Here is a 21,701-nt window from a genome sequence, read left to right as displayed (position 1 = left end):
CAAGATACTGGTATTATGTTGTCTCAAGACATACATGTTCATGTATTTGTAGGATTCAATCATGAAAATATGTAACTAGAACATACACCCATATTTGTAAGACTAAAACAAATAATGGCCTAGCAGACACTTGGGTGACTCTAGTACACTAGTCTACCTTCAAGAGCACTGAGGAATGTTTGTTCTTCTGTGGTTCTAAAGCTAGAAACTTCTTCACCCTTTTAACAAAATGAAGTTAAGTTGATATAAAATATTTGCTATATGTTGAAAATGTTAACATGTTAGGAAGAACACTGCCTTAAGGTAAAGAAAAGCTAGGAGGGCAGGACTGGCTACTTTCAATGAATAAATGCAATTTGGAAATGTAGACAGTATACAAACTCTAAATGATGGTAATAGTGAGCTATCTACACATTAACCTTTATAACATGTAATTAAAATATAATAAGCACTTAAATGTCACTTTATATTCTCTAATCAGTTTCTAGAAGCTAATTAAATCACAAGGCATCTACCCAAATATATGTAAATATTTCCATTTGGAAATCAAATCACTGACTTAGGGCCTCATGAAAAGAACTAAAGGTGATCAAGTTTTGGTTTTTTTGATTTGGATTTGGTTTTTGGTGTTTCAAAATTCAATCAAGAAGTAAAATTTAATAAAATATACCATGGTCAACACACATTCAACTTTCTAGTTCTGATTACAATTCTCTGTGTAAAACTGGCTTAAAGATTACCAAAGAAATTTGAAAAGAAAGTGTTAATAAGCAACTCCTTTGCCCCTCTCCATGTATAATATACCAGAAGTGTAGCCTCAAATGAATAAAGAAAAGTTCAAACACTGAGCAGGACAGAAGGAGATCATGTGTTGTAAATGGACAGTGCACTGGATCCCAGACTGAGGACAGAAGGAATAAAGTCCATAGCACCCACATCAACATGCCTAGGCTCCTCTGTTGTTACAAGCTGAGCAGTGTTGGATCTCTTTAGTGGATGATGACAGACCAAAAGAAATTACTACACCAAGAAAAGGCTGCTGTAATGATATCTGACTATAGGTCATATGTGTACCTTACCACATACTGGAATAAGGAAAACATGGCATCCAAGCTTATATGTAAGCCTGAACATATACATAAACAATGTTCCTGAGAAGAAAGAGAAAATTTGAGCAACTAGAAATAAATCTTTTAAATTACCTAATTAACTGAGATAAAGTTTGACATTTTGCCCACATTATAAAGCTCATGAGATCTTTCACTTCAGCCTGCTGGGTACTGAGAATGTATGTACCACACATCCGCCATGATCCGTATAGAATGGAACTTGACCTGGGAGCAGTAGCTAACTAAGGACTCTGCTACCATCTGGCCTCCCTAGCACAAGAACCAGGACGTGGGATATTTGACCTGTAGCCTGGAGACCTGCACACGAGACTCGAAATGCCAGTTTTCTAGATTGTAACTGGTTACGCCTAATACATAAGTAAGATATCAAGAGGAATCAAAGTAGGCAAAACCTTACAGTTTGTTTATGTTTTTTTTTAATTAGCCAGTTGTGGTGAGACAAATCTACCCTTCCTGCTGAAGCAAAAAAGATTTTTGACTTTAAGACCTGATCCACATAGTGAGACTCCATCTCATTAAAAAAAAAAAAAAAAAAAAAGATCCCTAGTAATGGAGACACAGGGGCCCTAACTGGCCATCTTCTGTAACAAAGCAAGGCCTCAAGTGAAGGACTGGGACACCAATCCACTCATAAAACCTTACTCATCAGAGAATTGCAAATCAAAACAACCCTGAGATTCCACCTCACACCACTCAAAATGGCTAAGATCAAAAACTCAGGTGATAGCAGATGCTGGTGAGGATGTGGAGAAAGAGGAACACTCCTCCATTGTTGGTGGGATTGCAAACTGGTACAATCTCTCTGGAAATCAGTCTGGAGATTCCTCAGAAAATTAGACATAGTGCTACCTGAGTCCTATCAGCTATACTACTCCTGGGCATATACCAAAAAGTTGCTCCAACATATAACAAGGACATATACACCACAATGTTAATAGCAGCCCTATTTATGATAACCCAATGTCCTTCAACAGAGGAATGGATACAGAAAATATGGTACATCTATACAATGGAGTACTACTTAGTTATTAAAAACAATGACTACATGAAATTCTTTTAGGCAAATGGATGGAACTAGAAAATATCATCCTGAGTAAGGTAACCCAATCACAAAAAGAACGCACAAGATATGTACTCACTGATAAGTAGATATCAGCCCAAAAGCACAGAATACCCAAGATACAATTTACAGACCACATGAAGCACAAGAAGAAGGAAGACCAAAGTGTGGAAGTTTCAGTCATTCTTAGAAGGCTGGAACAAAATACAGGAGAAAATAAGGAGACAATGTATGGAGTGGAGACTGAAGGAAAAGCCATCCAGAGACTGCCATACATGGGGATCCATCCCACATGCAGTCAACAAAGCCAGTCACTATTTGGGACACCAAAAGATGCATGATGACAGGAACCTGAAATAGCTGTCTCCTGAGAGGCTCTGCCAGAGCCTGACAAATACAGTGGCGGACGCTCACAGTCAACTACTGGACTAAGAACGGGGTCCTCAATGGAGGAGTTAGAGAAAGAACTGAGGTAACTGAAGGGGTTTGCAACTCGATAGGAAAAACAACAGTATCAACCAACCAGACCCCCCCAGAGCACCCAGGGACTAAACCACCAACCAAAGAGTACACAGGGAGCAACCCATGGCTCCATCCACATATATAGCAGAGGATGGCCTTTGTTGGGCATCAATGGAGGGAGAGGACCTAGGTCCTGTGAAGGCTTGTTTCCCCAGTATAGGAAAATGCCAGGGTGTTGAGGTGGGAGTAGGTGGGTGGGAATGGGAGCATCTTTCCCATTAGAAAGCAGGAGGAGGGGGAGGAAGAATGGGGGGGGGGAAGGAGGTAACATTTGAAATGTAAATAAAGGAAATACCCAATTTAAAAAAAAAAAAAAAACTTTCAACCTACAGATTGTCCTGCCTGCATTGTGTGACGAGTCCAGAGCCTAGCAGAATCATCATGAAAGAGACCAGAAAGACATCACCCATAAACTAATTGGTGTAGATGCAGAGTCCCACAGCCAAATATTAGCCAGAGCTCACTGAGCCCTGTAGAGAGGGAAAGGAAAGATCAGATGAGCCAAATGGGTCAAGGACATACTAGGAGAACACAGCCCACAGAAGCACCTGCCCTGGACTCATGGGAACTTGCAGCGATCAGGGAGCCTATAGGAGTCTGCCCTAGATACTCTGCATGTATATTATGACTAAGTAGGGTGGGCTTCTTTGGAAATCCTAACAGTGGGGATGGGAGCCGTCCTGGACTGTTTTTGCCTACTCACAGACCCCTTTTCCTCCTACAGGGTTTTCTCGACAGGCCTTGATGAGATGGTGTGTATCTGATCTCATTGCAGCTTGTTAGGCCATGTTAGGTTGATGTTCCTGGGAGCTCTGCTGGTCTCCAAGGGAATGGGAGGGGCAGGAACTCGGGAGGTATGGAAAGAGAAGAATACAGGAAAAAGAAAGATCTCTAATTATTTCTATGAAATTGCTAAGTACTTACTGCAAAATGTCTCTGAAGACTCAGTGGGGAAAGTGCTTATTATATAATATGAAGACCAGAGTCTGGTACCCAGTACCCATGAAAGACAGGCATGGTACCATGTATCTTTAACCCCAGTGTGGGGTACACAAGAGGGTCCTGGGGACTCTATGATCAGTCTAGCAGAAATGACAAGTTTCAGGGTCAGTGAGAAACTGTGTCAAAAAATAAGGTGGACAGAGATATATGAAGATACCCAAAATCAATTTCTATTCTGCACATACATACATGCTTACCAACATTCCTCCTCTTTCAGATCTGCCTCTCTTTCTCTGTCATGCACACACACACACACACACACACACACGCACACACACACACACGTGGGATGATGTCATACAGGTGAGGCAGGTACAAGATAGAATGAGGCCTGTCATTGGACGAGAAGGAAGGATGGGTGGGAGAAAAGTTAGAGGGAAGAGGAGGAGACAGAAACGGAAAGGAGAGAGGAGAAGAAGGAGAAGAAGGCGGAGAATCCACCACTGAGAGAGAACTTGTAGGCTGCTGTTAAGAGTCCATGCTGTACCTTTACAGGTTGTTATGAATGTTCTTAAGGGATGGATGTGTACAGGGCTTTGTATGGCTAGGTGGGCAATTATATCTTATCAATTGGATATAATTGTGTTGTGTGGTCTATCATGTAGTGATTTAAATGTAAGAAAGTATTCGTCTAGAGACACTGGGCCAATGTAGAATTGGGATATGTGTTTCTGGCATGGAAACCTGCCTTGAGAACTAGATAGGTAGAGAGATTGCTGCCAGACTCAGAGAGAGGCCTTTGGCAGTGTGATATGGGATGGAGCAAAGCGGGTGAGAGGCTTTGCTGACTGAGACTTAAGATATCTAGCAGATATCTTGGAGCATTGTGGTGCTTCATCTAGTGGGGGATAAAAGACAGCTTTTTATTTTTTATATTTTTACAACACACACCACACACACGAGTAAAGAAACAGTCGTTCTACAAGGGACAATAATTCAGCAAAGGAAACTAAAACTTTATATGAAAGAAAACAAAATTATACAAAAGTACAGAAGGAAGAAGGGGGAGGGAGGGAAGGAGAAATAGATGGAAGGAAGGAAAAGAAGAGGAGGAGAAGAAGGCTGCTGCCTACAACCCTGCTTAAAAACAGCTAGATGAACTCTAGGATAGTCCCAGATTGGCTAAATGTCTAGTTGAATCAAGTCTTGAGACAGAAGCAGAACTGTGAGAGGAAAGGTTAAACCCAAAACAGTCCTCCCTGGTTCAAACTTGTAGTGGACTGCTGAACAAATCAAGCAAGAACAAGTGAGCAATCCCAGTTGGCTCACAGTGAAAGAGGCTGGCAAGCCAAACGTGGCTTTGTGTGTATGGAATCCCAGCATGAGAGACTGAACTAGGGGGAGTTTGTTTGGGCTACAGAGTGATTCCCAAACCATCCTAAACTGTGAAGCAAGAACCTGACTTCAAAATAAACAAACAAAAATATGTAAAGGATAGTGGCAGGTTTAGTCTTCAAGCACCAATGTAATAGTGCCAAATTATAGCTCTTACACTGGAAGAGCAATGGAAGACCTTGGAGGTCACTCTACTGTACCAGCGTTTCTAGCGTACAGCCTGCCTACAGAATAGGTGGCATGTTACAGGGAAGGTAAAGTCATCTGTGAAAATGAGACCCACAGAAGAAAGGCAGTTCAGTGAGAAAGAAGGCATGAGGTTGGCTAGATGACTAGAAGGGTGGGGCAGAGCTGGGTCATGTGAGTTACAACTTAATACTGTAATTAGATCCCAGCAACATCTGGCTTACCCTCTTCAGAACCTTTGTAGTGGGTTGAAAACTGAGTTGCAAACTCTCAAGAGTAGGCACTTAAAACCATAATTCTCAAAATCTTTCTGTTCAACAGCACTAAAGAGAACTGACTTTGAAATAATACCAAGATTCTAAAGCCTGACTAAGATGTTTACCAAAAAATAATAAATAGCGAGTTCCCAGGAGGGTTGGGAAAGTAGAAGGAAATAACACAGGTAAGGCTTGGACCAGGTCACTACCAGAAGCCTGGATGACATTTTTCAAAATAACACTATCATTTCTTTACTCGAATCCAGTGCCGAATTCTGTGTCCTCCAGCCACAAATTATTGTAAACACAGATTGCAGAACCCCAGCCTCCAGTCTTTTCTCTGCCAGTAATCTGGGATAGAATGTGAACATTTGTATTTCTAACTAGTTTCCTAGTGATGCTGCTGCTGCTGCTCTGGGAAATAACACTTTGAAAAAACTCCCTGTCTGTCAAAAGGCATTCATGATACAACCTTAAGAATTTCTCATAGTAAGGCACAAAAATGAACTTCTTCAATACTCAGAAAAGGCTAAAAAACTAGAGAAAAAAATATTCATATTTCAATGTCAAAGTGTGGTAGAAAAAAAGGAAGATAGAGAGAGGGAGCGGAAAAAGGGAGGAGGACAGAAAGGGGAAGTGAACTGAGAGAAAAATAACCCCTAAGGGGAAAGTTTTACTTATCTCCACTCTATCCGATATAACACAGTATTAGTATAAATTTCTTCTTAGGAATACTAAATGATTCACTGTCAAATTAAGTCCCCACAAAAATGCAGACAGAATGGGGAGAAGGCCTCTCCCTTTTTAAAGAGTGTGTGTGTGTGTGTGTGTGTGTGTGTGTGTGTGTGTGTGTGTGTGTGTGTGTTATAAACAGGTTTCCTGTTTTTTATCTATGCCTGTAGAGTTTCCAAGGAGCTAAAACTGATCCCAGTAGTTTGACAGATACCATCCTGGTATTCCAAACACCTATTTTGATACTGTGCTGTGTTGGTGTCCTAACTGCATCTCAGCAGCAGGAGATAGAAAACCAAGGAAATGACACAAAAGATGAAGAGTTTCTCATGCTCTTCTGGCTGCCCAAAGTGTTTACTTCCAAAGAGCCCTGTTCCTCACTGCATTCCTATTTTCATCAGTCTGACCCTGATAATGTTCTTAAATGAACTGCTTAGTAAGATGGTGATTATATATGGTTGCTAGAAAATTCATGTAATTGCTTAAATGAACCTTTCCCTATTCAAGAAGTTCGCCCTTGACCACTGTTTTGGTTTGAATATGTTTGTCCCATGGAGTGGCACTATTAGGTGTGGCCTTGTTGGAGGAAGTGTGTCACTGTAAGGTTAGACTTTCTCCTCCTAGTTGCCTGGAAATGAGTCTTCTCCTGGATGCAGTCAAATGAAGATCCTCCTGCACTATGCCTGCCTGGTTGCTGCCATGCTCTCCCCTTACGATAATGGACTGAACCTCAGAACCTGTAAGCCAGCCCCAATTAAATGTCCTGTATAAGAGTTGCCTTGGTCATGGTGTCTGCTCACAGCAGTAAAGCCCTAACTAAGACACTCATCTACAAGGAAAAGGAGGTTCCATCATCTTCAACCAATGCCAAGTAAGGAAAAAAGGTGAGTGTACCTCTGCTTAATCACCAAGAGTGAAAACACAGACTCCATTATATTAAACACCCACAGTGGCTCGTGTGTCTGAATACCTAGTGCCCAGCTGTTGGCACTATCTATGTAAGTTGTGAAATGGAGGCGTGAGGGTCAGGTTACCACCTGACTGGGGATGTGGGTCACATCTGACAGGACTCAGAAGCTATAGTCAAGAGTCACTTGCAACCATGCTCTCTACATCCTGATCAACCAAGACGTGAATGAGCCATATTGCAAGCTCCTATGGTCACAAACCAGGCCTGTGTTATCTGCCAGGCCTTCTCATCACATTAGACTGTACCATCTGAAACTGTGAGTCAAAATAACTCAAGTTACTTCTGTTAGGTCTTTGCCACAACAACAAGAAATACTGAATAACACAACAACCATGTCAAAATTACTAATAAACAAAGGCTAGCCAGGCAGCTTTAAAATGAGGCCTTAGAAATAAGAGACCAGAATAAACTGATCCAGTTCTAGCAATTTTCATTCCATACACTAACAATTTGTTTTTCAGTTCTCCCTGTCTCCACAGTGCTCACATTTAGAAAGAACACTTTCAGTAGAAGCTTTTTTATGCTACATCATTTGTAACATTCACTTGAAGCTTGAAATTAAAATTTCCTTCTCTTACCAATTTAGTCCCTTCCCATTTGGCAAACATCCTTTTGACTCCTGCATTTCTAATGGAGCATAAAATTAATGTAACTTTTTGTTTAATTCTTTGACTATGCAAAAGAACCATCAATGATGTTAGCATGGATCTGTCCAGTTGGCCAAGGGTTATAATGAATTCTTTACATTTTCATAGTACCTGACCTCTCAGAGGACCACAAAACACCCTTCAAAACATACTAAGAAGTAAAACCTCCACACCAGTCACCAGCAGCTATGCCTCCTGTGAAATGCATGCTCTGATTAATTAACACTTACACCAAAGAACTGCAAAATAGAGTCTCCAAAGGTTCTAAAGAAAGATTTAGCACAGAGTAGGCAAATACATCACTGCAAGAAATGGATTTAATTCAGCACAAATGACTTTCAGTTATAGCAAGACTTAAAGAAAAATTTTATAGTAAATGTAAGAAAATCAAAATTTTAAATGTCTTTTTCTAAGGAATAAGGGAAATCTTGGATACTTATTTTAGCCTAACTTACTGCCAAATGTTACCATCTTTCCAAGTATATTGCTATCATCATGACAAAGATGATGCTTATCTGTGACTGAACATCAATCGGTGACACGGCAACAATCCCATGACAGTCTCCAGTCAGGCCGGTGACCAGTAGAACCTTGTTATAGGAACTGAACTGCAGTCTAGGCTGAGAGGAAGCAGGGAGAACTGGCCTCCTATGGCACATCACTCTTTCAGTTTTATGATTCTTCTGCTTTATATTTTTAAGTCTACCAAGTTCATCAAATTTAAAGAGCATTTCAAACTCAATTTCATCTTTGTTTATACTATGACAAAATACCATATACTGGTGTTATGGTTTATATATGCTTGGCCCAGGGAGTGGCACTATTAGGAGGTGTGGCCTTGTTGGAGTAGGTGTGTCACTGTGGGTGTGGGCTTAAGACCTTCACCCTAGTTGCCAGGAAGTCAGTTTTCCACTAGCAGCCTTCATATCAAGATGTAGAACTCTCAGCTCCTCTACACCATGCCTGCCTAGAGGCTGCCTCCCGCCTTGATGAGAATGGACTGAACCTCTGAACCTGTAAGCCAGCCCCAATTAAATGTTGTCTTTTATGACTTGCCTTGGTCATGGTGTCTGCTCACAGCAGTTAAACCCTAACTAGGACAACTGGGTAGCTCATAAGCAATAGAAATATAGTCCATCACAGTTCTGAAGCTGCAAAGTCCCAGATCAAAGGATCAGCAAATCTACTATTTTGTGAAGGCCTGCTTCCTGGGTCACAACCAGTCACATTATAGCTGTGCCACCACATGGCAGAGGAAGATCTCTGGGCCTGTGAAAGGGACTGATTCCATCCTTGAAGGCTCTATTCTCAAACACCTAATTCCTTCAGAAAAGCTACCACCTCTCAATACCACCACACTAAAAACTGAACTGGCTATATGGATCTAAGGGAAATAACAATAGTTTGCTATAAACCACAGACCATCCAATCACAGATACGTGCTGGGCCTCTACTTCTCACTGACCAATACAATGGTTAGTAGGTGTGTATTGCATAGATCAACCTGAGTGAAGCTCAGGTGGGGAACACTGGAAATAAATTATAACCTCTTCTTTCAAATGACCAGCTGGTTTAATAACAGCTGACCAGTATCCATTGTCCCAGCAAGCAATAGTTTTATTTTAGTGGTTGAGGTCTCTTGTTACTCATGGCTGATTCTTCAGCTCCAGCTGACCTAACACAAGAGTTTCTTCACACAAATGGCCCAGTAGACTCTTTGCTTCCCTCTGAACCTTCGCAAGCCAGGCAGGCCTCTATCATGTGTACTGCTCTCAGCATTCTTATCGTCCAGTCTCTTCAAGAACAGCGCACTAAGCTCTCAACATGCAATAGCTTTTGTCTACCAAATTCCAAAGTCCTTCCACAATGCTCCCCAAACAACGTGGTCAAGTCATCACAGCAATGCCTCACTAGCCTGGTATCAACTTGTCTTAGAGTTTCTAATGCTGAGAAGAAACACCAAGAGCAAGAGGCATGTTGAGAAGAAAGGGGTTTATTCAGCTTACACTTCCAGATCACTGTTCATCACACAGCCTGCATTCTTACAGAACACAGGACCATCAGCCCTGGGATGGCCCAACCCACAATGGGTTGCCCCCTCCTCATCAAGTAGGAAAATACTTTACAGTCCACTACAGCCTGATCTTATGCAGGCATTGTCTTAATTGAGGTTTCCTCCTCTCAGATGATTTTAGCTTGTATCACACTGATATAGCACAAGCATTGAGAAATTAAAAGATGGAAAACTACCACGGTCCTAGGAGGAAGAAACAACCTTTAAGCTGATTAAATTTGCTTAAAGGAAAAGGAAATACAAGTATGTCAAATACACTGCTAAAGGCAAAAAGTTCATATAGCTCCTGAAAGGAACTGAATGGCTCAAGTAAAAGCCAGAGGGCTGGATCACAAGAGAAAAGATGCTCAGGGATGAGAGGATACACGTACAATCCAAAAAAGAAAAAGACAGAACTGTATTTGGGTAAGAGAAGGAAAGAATGATTTAACTTGATCACAGCTACACTTCTCGGCAAGTGCAAGTACACCTGCCTGACCGCAGACTACGCAGACTGTGGAGATACTGAACACTGAGCTAAGGAAACAAAGTGCTCCACAGAGACTGCAGAGCGTAAGTAGTGAACCTAAAATTCAGTCTGTACTCTCAGTGTCCTTCTTTAATAGACAGTGCTGCTACTAGAGACTGTGGAATACACGCCGACAGCACATGGGCAGGACTGCAGCAGAGCGGAATGACCACACTTCCACACCGTAGATTCCAGGGGCACACAGGCTGCTACATACCCTTTCTCCTAAAAGCAAGATCCTGGGAAAGGGAAGGAAATAAGAGTATCCATCTCCTCCCCTCCAAATGTCTCTGGAGCCCATTGGACTTTGAGCTATCTTTGAGAAAGTCTCTGGTCGGATAACAGCAGCTCAGTCTACTAAACTTCGCTACCTTAAGAATGGCTAAGACTGTGCCCACATGGAGGAGGTCACTCTACAAGATCCAACCCAACATCCCATGTCAATATGGAAAATCCTGTACACTATGCTTGTGTATAGAAAAATAAGATGTGAAATTATTTCCTGAGCACAGCAGGTAAAGTGATCTACAGGGAATCAGAGAAAAGGTAAGTAAAAGGGACACAGAGGAACACTAACAGCCTGTTACTCTACAACAAACAGTCAGTTCTGTCAAAATCACCCAACCGCACTTCCCCTGGAGGACACCCTATGGCCTACCAGCTCCGCTGCAGACATACACCCCGGCGCGCGCTCCACTTACACTCTGCATTTCTTAGTTTCTTCCTGCCATATAGACTTACCCTATTGTGAGAAGTCAATAATTTACCCATTCCATATCTGCATTTCTAAAGATTACTCCAATAACTTGCTCAGTCCCTATTGTTCATGTTTAATATATGTATTTAAATGTCCCATCAAAACACCAAAAGCTATTTCACCTGTTGTTTTGTGTCCCTCTTATCATGCTGCCTAAAACAGCCAGTTCTGATGATCTCCCTGACCAAAACAGTGCTGATCATAACCGAATCCCTTTTTCATAATTTGTAGTTTGTGAAAGTATATATGTAATCTCTGTAAGTCACTATATTAAATATATTCCAACTAGTGAGGAGTCAAACTCTGGTTAGTAAACAGCTTTTCAGAAATACTATCCCGCCAGCACCTCCCTATCTCTGAAAAGGTTAATGCATTTTAATAGCACGCTCACTCCCAAATGTGCCACTTCCTGTAAAAGGCAGCAAAATGCACCCTATCTGAAGTCCTCAATTACCGCCAGTGCTCTGTCTGGGATTCTCACCCATTTGCCTATCTTCCAGGGGCACACACGCCCCAACACTCAACACAACTACCCGGAAGCCACTTCCTGGGGACTGGAAGAAAGGGATATATCATAGCGGCTCAGAGATGACATGCTGTTTGGTGCATCATAGCCAGAAATAGTGCTGGCCTTTTTCACTGCCATATCACGCTGCTAACACATATCTAAGTGCTGTTATGTGTCACCCTGTGAGGCTGACTACTTGTTGCTAAGCCTTCGTCATCTACTGTGCTTCATTTCCTTCTGCTGCAGCCCAAAACTCCCCATGGGATCATGGCCAAAGCATGAATTCCATTGCTGTTCACTTTATATTTTCAAATCCATACAAAAATTTCAAGTAGCTAATAAAAAATGTTGTATTTCACCTCCTTATGAGCAATTTCTTGAAATTACCAACAAATAACTATGAGAAGCCCAGAGTTAGGAAAAAATTTGTATTATAAATGCCATAATATTTTCTATTTAATGTTAATGAGGATAACAAATGAAGATGGATTTGAACGGAGCTATAAGAAAGATCACTCTTCTTCAAACTTTGAATTGTATGTGTAGATTTGGTGGCAAACATTTATTATGCCATCTTTCTACAACAGCCAAAGGCATCTAAAGACAAAGAAGTAACTTATGCACGGCGACACACTGTTATGCAGTTTAAGAGGTATTTGAATAGATTTGTTTTCTTAGAATCCTTTTAGTTAGTGGTGACATGTTTAATGATTCACAATTTCCAAATTCTGGTAAAACAAGAGAGGACATTAAGAAACCTGTCAACAGTTCCTCAAGGTAAGGAGGTCAAACAGGTGAGAACAGGAATTACAAGGAAAAAGAGAATAGTGGGGAAGGTATATCCAGTCCCCCAACCACAGCACCTCATACAGACTGTCTGCCCAGCACTTCCAGGCTCAGCTATGGATCAGTCTAGATGCCCAGAGAAAACACCAGCTTCTGGAAGATGCCACCCTTAGCCTGACTGGCGTGTACATCCATGTTCCACATGAGTCCCTAAGATACAGGCTTGTGGCAGAAAAGAGAGGAAACTGCAGAAACGTCACAGGAAGCTCCAGCCTTAGAGACTGTACCTGCTGTGACAACCACAGAGAGCTGAGTCTACAGACTAAGGTTACTTCCCACTCAGCCCTTCCATTCCAACATGCCCAACTGTATCACTTCAGCTACTGTCACCAGGCAGACCCCGACCCAGCCTCCATGTCCAAGCTGCTATAAGAGCTCTACAGGCTTATTTGTCAGTGCTTCAGCTTAAACAAATGCAAGCCACCATCTTTCTCACCCTCATTAGCAATCACTTGGGTTAAAATTTCCCCCTGACTTGGGGAGCTTCATGCATTAGGGTTCACGTAAAGACATTTTGGAAAGCCACTTGTTTTTCACACATTTATCTAATCACTATCTCCTTTCTTTTCAGGCAACACAGTGACTGAACTTACTTTCTGACTGATATCTCTCCATCCATTTTCTTCTCCACCAATATGGTGTGAACATTACTGCCAGATTAATCATCCAGAAAATATTATTTTAGCCATATTAGTCCTTTAACAAAAGAGAAGAGTCTCTATCGCCATCAATGAGATAATAGTGACACCGCAAATTAAATTAAATCTGATTAAGCCTTTATCGTCAAGTTATAAGGAAAAAGAAAATAGTAAGTGACACTAATCAATCAACAAAAGCCAGACTACAGGAAGTGCTGGAGACTGAACGATCAAGTTTCACTGATAACTATCAGGGCATGAATAGTAAAATAGAAGGAGAATGTATAGACTCAAAGTCTTAAAAATCTCAACAAACTACATTCCAGCCTCATTTGGATCCTGAATCACACAATGAAGAAGCATATAAATATCACATGTGAACAACAGAAATGTAAACATTACTGGATATTTGATGAAGAAATTTTGTCTTTAGCTATGGTTACATTTTTATAGAAATAGTTCTTATCTTTTAGAGACATGTTGGAATAGAAACAAAACAATATTATCTTTAAGACCCTTTCAAAATAGTGGAAGAATATAAACAGGAGAAATAAGCAATTTTGGCCATAACTGATACCTGTGAAGCTGGATAACAGGTGTGTAGGAATCCATTACACTATGTCTGAACATGTTTGAAATGTTCTATAATATAGAAAAATAGAAAAAGAATAATCATAGCTAGTGCATAAAGAGCCAAATCCAAAACCTGACCAAAGACATCCATAGAATCCAAAATAGTTCCATCCTGTGTCGGTCGGCTGGTTAATTAGTTAGTACTCATGGTAATGATATCTCTGTAGCGAACAAACTAAGTACACGCACACCTGCACACACACACACACACACACACACACACACACACACACACACACACACACACACAACTATATATATTACTTTAACCCACTCTGACCTCATCCTTCTGTGGTCCTCTCCAGTATGTGTATACATACCCAACATTTTTCTGTGGTACCACAAACTGCTCTCTCTTGATTTATTTTAACTGTCTTGCATATCAAAATTATTTCTAAATTTATTTTATGGGAAATGTTAAAAGAAATATCTTTTTACAAAAAAAAAAAAAAACCTATAAGGGAAGGTAGGAATACCAACCATGTAAAGTCATATAGAGGAAGAGGCTGTGTAGAGACAGAAAGGTGCCAGTCACATACTGAAGTGTCCTTCTGATTCTAACCAGTCTCTAGTGCACATGGAACAGCCAGACAAATAATCACCATGGAATATCTTCATGACATCCTGACCCGCTGAATTGTAGGAAATAAATTATGGATGATTGAAGCCACAGAGTTTGCAAATAATTTTGTCTGCACCAACAGAAAATCAGGTTAAATAAATTATCAGAACTGTCAATAAATCAGATACATATGATTCCTCAACAACTTAAGAAAAAAAACACATTTCAAAAAAAATTAAAGATTACCAATTCTCTATTCTCTGATAGAAACAGTCACTGTCAGTGAAGAGCAAGATTGTTGGCTCGCTTCAGAAGACTCACACAATAACATCTGTAACATCATACTTCAGCTCTTACTATTGTTCAGTCAGACTTCGGCACAGAAGCTTGGTGAGCCCATATCAAGTAGGAGTACCAACGGGATCATGATACAACTTGGCTTTGAATGCCTCATACCCTAAAAATCTCAGATAAAATTACAAAAGTGTGGCTTAGGCACAGAAGGTTGGAAGACCTGTTTTATCTGCCTGTAGTTTGACAGGTCAAGATATAATAGGGTCAAGGTAGGTCTTTATGGGTACCTAGAAATTCAAGAACAAACTTACAACCAAATCTACCAAATTCAAGTGTCCCCTGCCAAGTCTCTATTTTCTAAAGTATGGCTCAGTATAAACTGTCTCCATTTACCCCAGGTTTCATTGAGCACTGAATACCCTAGAACTTTCCTTGGTATCTATGACATCTGTGCAAGGCCCTAAGCTATCTCCTTGGCTGCCCATCCTTCTGCTATAAGGAGTAGTGGTAAACAGGTGCTATTCAAATGGGCTACAATTTAGAGTAAAGTTTGTGAACTGTCTCTCAAATGTTAACTGAATTATATGCCATTCAACTCACAGCAAAACAGAGCAAAACTTTTAAAAAGTAAAACCATTCTGGAGAAGCAGTCTCTAACAGAAAGCTTCACCAAACTATCTAAAATAGCAGTGAGCTAAAACTTTCAAGTCTGGGAAATGAGAAAACACTATTTCTGAATAATTTACTCCTAAGTTATGTGGCTGAAATACTTTGAAAGGCTGTCCTCACTTTAAGGATGGGAATCCTCACTTAGCTAAAATATTAAATGCAACAAAACCTAAGAATAACCCAGCTCCAGCCCTAGATTGAAAATAGAAACAGTACGTCTCCTTGAAAATCCCCTCCAGGTCATGATCAGTAGCAATAATTTCACACATTTTCTTCCCTGACAGCAAACTCCAAGCTCTCTCTCCATGAGGTTAATTTTATCACTATTTAAACATTAATGCAGCAGTTACCAAAGTAAAATGATTTTACATTCTCTAAAAAATAACATCAAGACACTAGAAAAGCAATGGCTTGTTCTAAAACAACTGTCCTCAGATCCTGCCTCGGATACTACTAAGTTCCTGTTTTACCAGAGGATTATACAATGGTAAAACACACAGCTTTCTTTTGAAACCAGGTATTAAGAAATTACATCTTTTCAGAATCACATAGCTAAGAAGATGAGATCACTTAGAGTGACCCTCTTCTTTTCTATGTTATGCAGAATTTGGTAAGAAATTAGTATCTTGTGTTTTTAGTGAACCCCAGGCTTACACACTTGAAAATGTGCAGCCATGGGTATGACAGGCATATCACCAAGTGGATGACATTTCAGAAGGAGAGTTCTGCAGCTCAGAGGGGTAAAAACATGTATTTCTATTATCACAGTTTCAAAAGAGTGCAAAGCCGAAAAAGGAGGGCAACTGTGTGTGGTCATGGGGCTGACACCTTGTTACTGTGCTAGCTATGGCCTTGTCTTCTTGTTGTCTGTCTCCAGACACAGACATACTGAGGCAAATGATGGGCTAACTAAGATGGGCTCTGCCTGAAGGGGAAGCCCAGGTTCCAGCAGACGCATTTAAAAGCTAAGACTCTTAATCACCTCCTCCTCTCCCCTCTTCTTCCTCTTCCTGCTCCTCCTCCTCCCCACCCTTCTTCTGCCTCCTCCTCCTCCAAGTTTTAATGTTTCAAAATTCTTTAAATTTTTAGCAACATTTTCCATACCAAAAAAAAAACCTAGAAATTAAACTCCAAGCATGTATAACTCCACTCATCATGTTATCTTACTTTCATTCATGCTTAAATGCAGATGTCTGCTATTTTAAATTATTTCATGCTTCAACAGTAATTTTTCACTGAAAGACCATTCTTCCAAGAAGCATATGAAAACTAAATTGGTCCTATGGATGAAGCTCTACATTGAAACTAAAAGAATCCTCATCCTTGTCCTAAACCTGCCAGAGAGAGAGACATTTCCTAGACAGGGACTGTGCCTGTGTTAGAGTGGAGAATGTGAAGTAACTTCATAGATTCAATATTTCCTTTTGGAGTAATGACATTTCAAAATTAGACTGTAACTATGGTTGTACAATTTCATAAATATATTGCAAAAACTATTCTTAATAGATAACCTTAGCCAACAGACTAAGAAACAATAAAACCTATACTTTAAATGAGTAAACTTTGTGGTATATCAATTGCATTCCATTAAAGCTGCTAAACTTTATGATGTGAAAATACAAAGTCCATATCTCCATTTTAAACTTTGGAAGGAATAAGTCACTTAATAACCCAGAAATGCCTATTGTAACAATTAATACATTCCTACATTAATGCCTAATTGAATTTAAGTTGATCCATTATTATCATCAATTTAATATAGGTTTTGTTTTTAAAGTTGTAGAACTACACATATTTGATAAAGCTACCTTAAATAAAGGAAGACAGGATAGCTTTTTTGCACTGCACATAATTTTTTTTAAAACTATGTAATAAACTTAGGAAGATGGTTTTCATCCTTAATTTCTTTTTTTTAAGATTTATTTATTTACTGCTCATAATTTTAATCAGCTCCTCATCATGACAGAATTAAGAACATTTGATTGTTGATGGAAACTTGGAAATATTAATTTAAGTTGTGCAAAGACAGAACCCATCTATTGCAGGAGCAGATGAATTACTGTATTTGCACGTATGACAATTTCATATTTAAATATTCTATACTGAACAACTGATATAAATAAAAATAAAAAGCCACATTATCTACACTATTGGGTTATTTTTAAAACTACGATATATGTAATAGATTACATAAATTACTATAAGTTTTTCAAAGAAGTGTGTTTGTGTTTTGTGTGTGTGTGTGTATGTGTGTGTTGCACATGAAGACAACTATATAAAGTAATACAATGTTAGCAAAAGGAAAACTTCAAAGAAGAGGCAAATGGGTACTCTTTTATTATTCTTAAACATCCCTTAGGAGAAAAATTACCTAAAAGTTCAAACAGTAATAAAAAAAAACACATCAATTAAGACTGCATGCCTGGATCTTGTCCTTGTTCAACTTTAACCCAATATGATCTCTGGCATTTAAATGAGGTGTTTAGTCATTTATATTTAATATAAATACACTTAATATAACCTTTTAATCTGTATCCTAGCCATATCATCTTGGCTTTGTTCTTTATATTTTCTTTCTCCTTTGTTCTGTTTTCTTCTTTTTCTGATTAATCAATTTTCTTCCTTTTGTGAGTAATCAATTTGTCAGTGAACAATTTTAACTCCTCTGGAAAGTTTTTTAGCTATATATTCATTCTGTTTTACTGCACTAGGAATTAAATTATGCATTGTGAACTTATCATTGTTTATTCTAAACATTATATATCTTCACATATGCTGTAAGAAACTTCTACCAACACAGATTTGTTTACCAGAAAAATGTTTCTGAAATTATTCCATATACAAAAATTATCATATATGGTTATTATCATTCCTTTAAACATAAACAAAGAAACCTCATCAAAAGATAAAAAGTCAATAAATAAGCAAAATGATATTTCACTGTTATCCACATGTTTTTTCCTGTAATTACCATATGGTACCTCTGTCCTTCAGCTTAAAAAAACTTTCTACATTTTTTAAGAGCAGGTCTAAATACTTTTGGCTTTAATTCATTTGAAAATGTCTGTTTTACATTTACTGCATACTTTCAATTGATACAATATTTTAGATTGACAATTTTACCCCTGGCACCTTCAAGATGACATTCATTGATTTCTGGCTTTTGCTGATACTGATGCAAAGCAAGCCAGTGATTATTTTTATCATGTTCCCCTCTATAGATGGCATGTCCTTTTTAATCCTTAGTCTATTTTTAACATTTTTGACCTGCGGTTTTCAGCAAACTAATAACATATCTAGTGTTAATTTTATTTGTGTTAATCTTGCCCACGATTGGTTAACTTCTTGAAATATGTATCTATGTTTTCAACAATTTTGGCCATTATTTCTTCTGACAATTTTATGGCCTAATCTTCTCCCTCTACCATTGCAATCATATAACTGTTAGACTGAAAGAAACTATATCAAGGAAACTAGTGGCTTTACTCATTTTAGGCTTGGGTCTGTCGTCACTCTGTTCTTCGGTTTGGATAGGTTACAGTGAGCTATGATCAGGTTCACTGATCCCCTCTAGAGTATAAAATTCACCATTTACTCCAACTGGTGATGTTGTAATTGCACATACAATTTTTATCCATTTTTATCCTGCATATGAGTCATGCATTCAGACTTTGCACGGTTTTATAACTGCATGCTATACATTGTGCATATGCATCATTGTTGGGAATCTGATTCTTTTGTGTTAGTTTAGAGAGAGTTTAGATGTTAGTCAATTACTTCATATGGGGATCGGCTCAATTCAGGAGAGACTTTGGGGGTGTATTGTATGAATTAACCTTTGCTCTGTGATTAAAAGGGCTATGCTCCCAAGACATAAAGTCACATCTGAAACCACAGGGTACTTTGGCATGTTCTCTCTGCATCCCCAAGTATTTGCATCTCCTTGCAGAATCTCCAGTCAGCCATCATCACCACGGTGGTTATTTCCTGCTAATGCTTGTGCAACATATTTAAGCAAGGGCTCAAGTAACTCTGCACTACTTTTCTAAGTATCTGTTTGCATTCAACTTCCTCCTCTACACTTAACAAATTTCAGAAGCCTCTACATCCCTGTACTGTGGTCCCTGATTCCTCTGCTAAGATAATCTGTTGGACTTCATTTCTCTATGATAATAGCTTGAAAAGAGGAAGCAAGAAAAAACCTGGAACTAACCTCATTTGCTCTCTGCTTTCTGCTATTTATCCTGATTCTATTCCGTTTTATCGTTGCTTAGCATAAAAGGTAATTTCAACATGGCCAGAACTATAGGTTCAAAGTACTACCAACATTTGAAACTATTTAACATGTTAATAACATGAAAAATACATCCCATTTCTAGATGGCAAACATTTCTATAAGCAAACCACTATGGAAAGTGTTAAATAACCAGGTACCCAAACGTTTCTCAAGCACTTGTTACAGATACATAGTAATTGACATATTAGTAAAAAGGATCTAAAACGTAAGATTTAATCCATCTAAACAGAGCAAATGCACATCCCCTCACTCCCAAAATAAGTCTAGAAAATGAGTTACTAAGAATCAATCTTATTCAATCTACCAGGAGGATGCATATATTCTCAAAAATGACTACAATTTGCATTCATGATTTATTTATCACTGCAAACATTCCTATTTTCTGTGCAAGTGATTTCATTGCAACATAGTCACATTTTTCAATTCTCTACATGTACTTACCTTTTTTAATACTAAGTAGATATTACCATTTCTATTTAGCTATGTCAAACTTATTTTGGCTAACTTTTAATTGCATAACTAATTTTCATCTGGCCAAACAAATATATTTTGCTGGAAGAGAGAAAAATATAATGCAATTTCTAAATGCCATGTCAGCAGAATCATATCAAACAGATTATAATTTCTTTGATCTTCAACAAATGAAAGTGATACACTTCTAACCACGGATTTATTTTCATCTCTCAGAATAAGCTCCTGACCTATCATTTAACCCAATCCCTGAAAAGGTGATTGTAAGAAAATAGTAAAATTAAGATCAACCATGTTCATAAAATAGCTTTAAAACATTTTAATATTTATTATATATCTCCCACATACACTTGTTCTCTTTCGTTTAAAACAGGGTCTAGTTTCATAGACATGGCCAGCAATTAACTCTCTGGAAATCCCAGAATGGACTAAACTCATAATCATCCTATATTAACCATCCAAGTTTCTTATTTGCTAATCATATGACAAATCTCAATGAAGTAAAAAACAAATGAATAGAAATCCTCATAGGTACATCTTTGGGTGCTACATATTGAGAATCAGCTCTTATTCTTAATAGTCTGACCCTCCCCTGCAAAATAATAACAATAATAATAACAAAAGTTCATTAGAAGTCCTTTAAAAGATGGTAGAAATTACACCATCCCCAGTCACTGAAAGCATTACTTCCTTATCCAATTTGTGTTTCCTAGGGTAATAATTGAGGTATCTGTTTTCTATTGCTATACACTGTTGTCCCCAATCAAGATGACAGTCTCTGTACAAAGGCCTTACCTGCAGCACATCCTGGATCTTCACCCACACATCTGCCATATCGTATAATTTGATCTCTTCCTGCTGTGTTGGCTGGGTCCCCACAGAGTCCTGAAGGTACCCCAGGACTATAGAATGTGCACTGGCTACAGCATTAAACTTATCAAACAACAGTTCCAGCAGTTCTAGAAGTAACCTGTGGAAAAACAAAACACCAAAAAAAAAAACACTTACATAAATCCATACAATCACAGAGAAATGGTTTACACTGGTCTAAAAGAAAAAAAGTATCAGCTCTAGTGAGAAGCACATCACAAGGCAAACAGTAAAATTACACATTCTAACAGATTTGGTTTGGAACAGCTGCATGATCTAAGCAATCTTCTAAATGTATCTGTCATGAAATGATGATGACTTAAGAGTTTATAATCCCATTGTTAAGTCCCTAAACCAGCAGCCTAATAAACACAGCTCTTTTTAACATATTTGAGAATATAGAATCACAATTATTTTCTTTTCATATAGGTGGTCTCCAATGAATTCCGACAAATTTTTTAGACAGCAGTTCAGATGCCACACAGAATATGATATTCAGTAGCAGTAAATGGAGCACTTTGGTAAAGACATTAATCCTGTTAGTCATGGGAAGCTGTGCTTTGCTATCATTCAAATGCATAGCCTACGGTGTAGGGGGGGGGGGAACAGACACCTGCTAAGCAATCTGACTTTCACTACAGGGAGCAGCTTAGGCATTCGCATTATCTCATTTATCATAGTGAGATATGCTGGACACATATTATTATATTGATTCTATACACTCAAGGACGTA

The 21,701-nt window shown here is 38.8% G+C and overlaps 1 protein-coding gene across 3 annotated transcripts in view; it reads right to left on the bottom strand.

Annotated features, from left to right (window-relative positions):
* Exoc4 (exocyst complex component 4) overlaps positions 1-21,701 on the bottom strand; it is a 776,646-nt gene that overhangs the window by 642,454 nt on the left and 112,491 nt on the right. For all 3 annotated transcript variants that reach the window (XM_039106944.2, XM_039106942.2, NM_053875.1), the window contains 1 exon segment: positions 20,894-21,068. In XM_039106944.2, the coding sequence (XP_038962872.1) occupies positions 20,894-21,068 (175 nt within the window).

This window comes from Rattus norvegicus, chromosome 4 (genome assembly GCF_036323735.1).
Source record: "Rattus norvegicus strain BN/NHsdMcwi chromosome 4, GRCr8, whole genome shotgun sequence".
NCBI classification, from domain to species: domain Eukaryota; kingdom Metazoa; phylum Chordata; class Mammalia; order Rodentia; family Muridae; genus Rattus; species Rattus norvegicus.
Note: the sequence above shows the minus strand (reverse complement) of the source record. Positions and strands in the feature narration are given on the sequence as shown.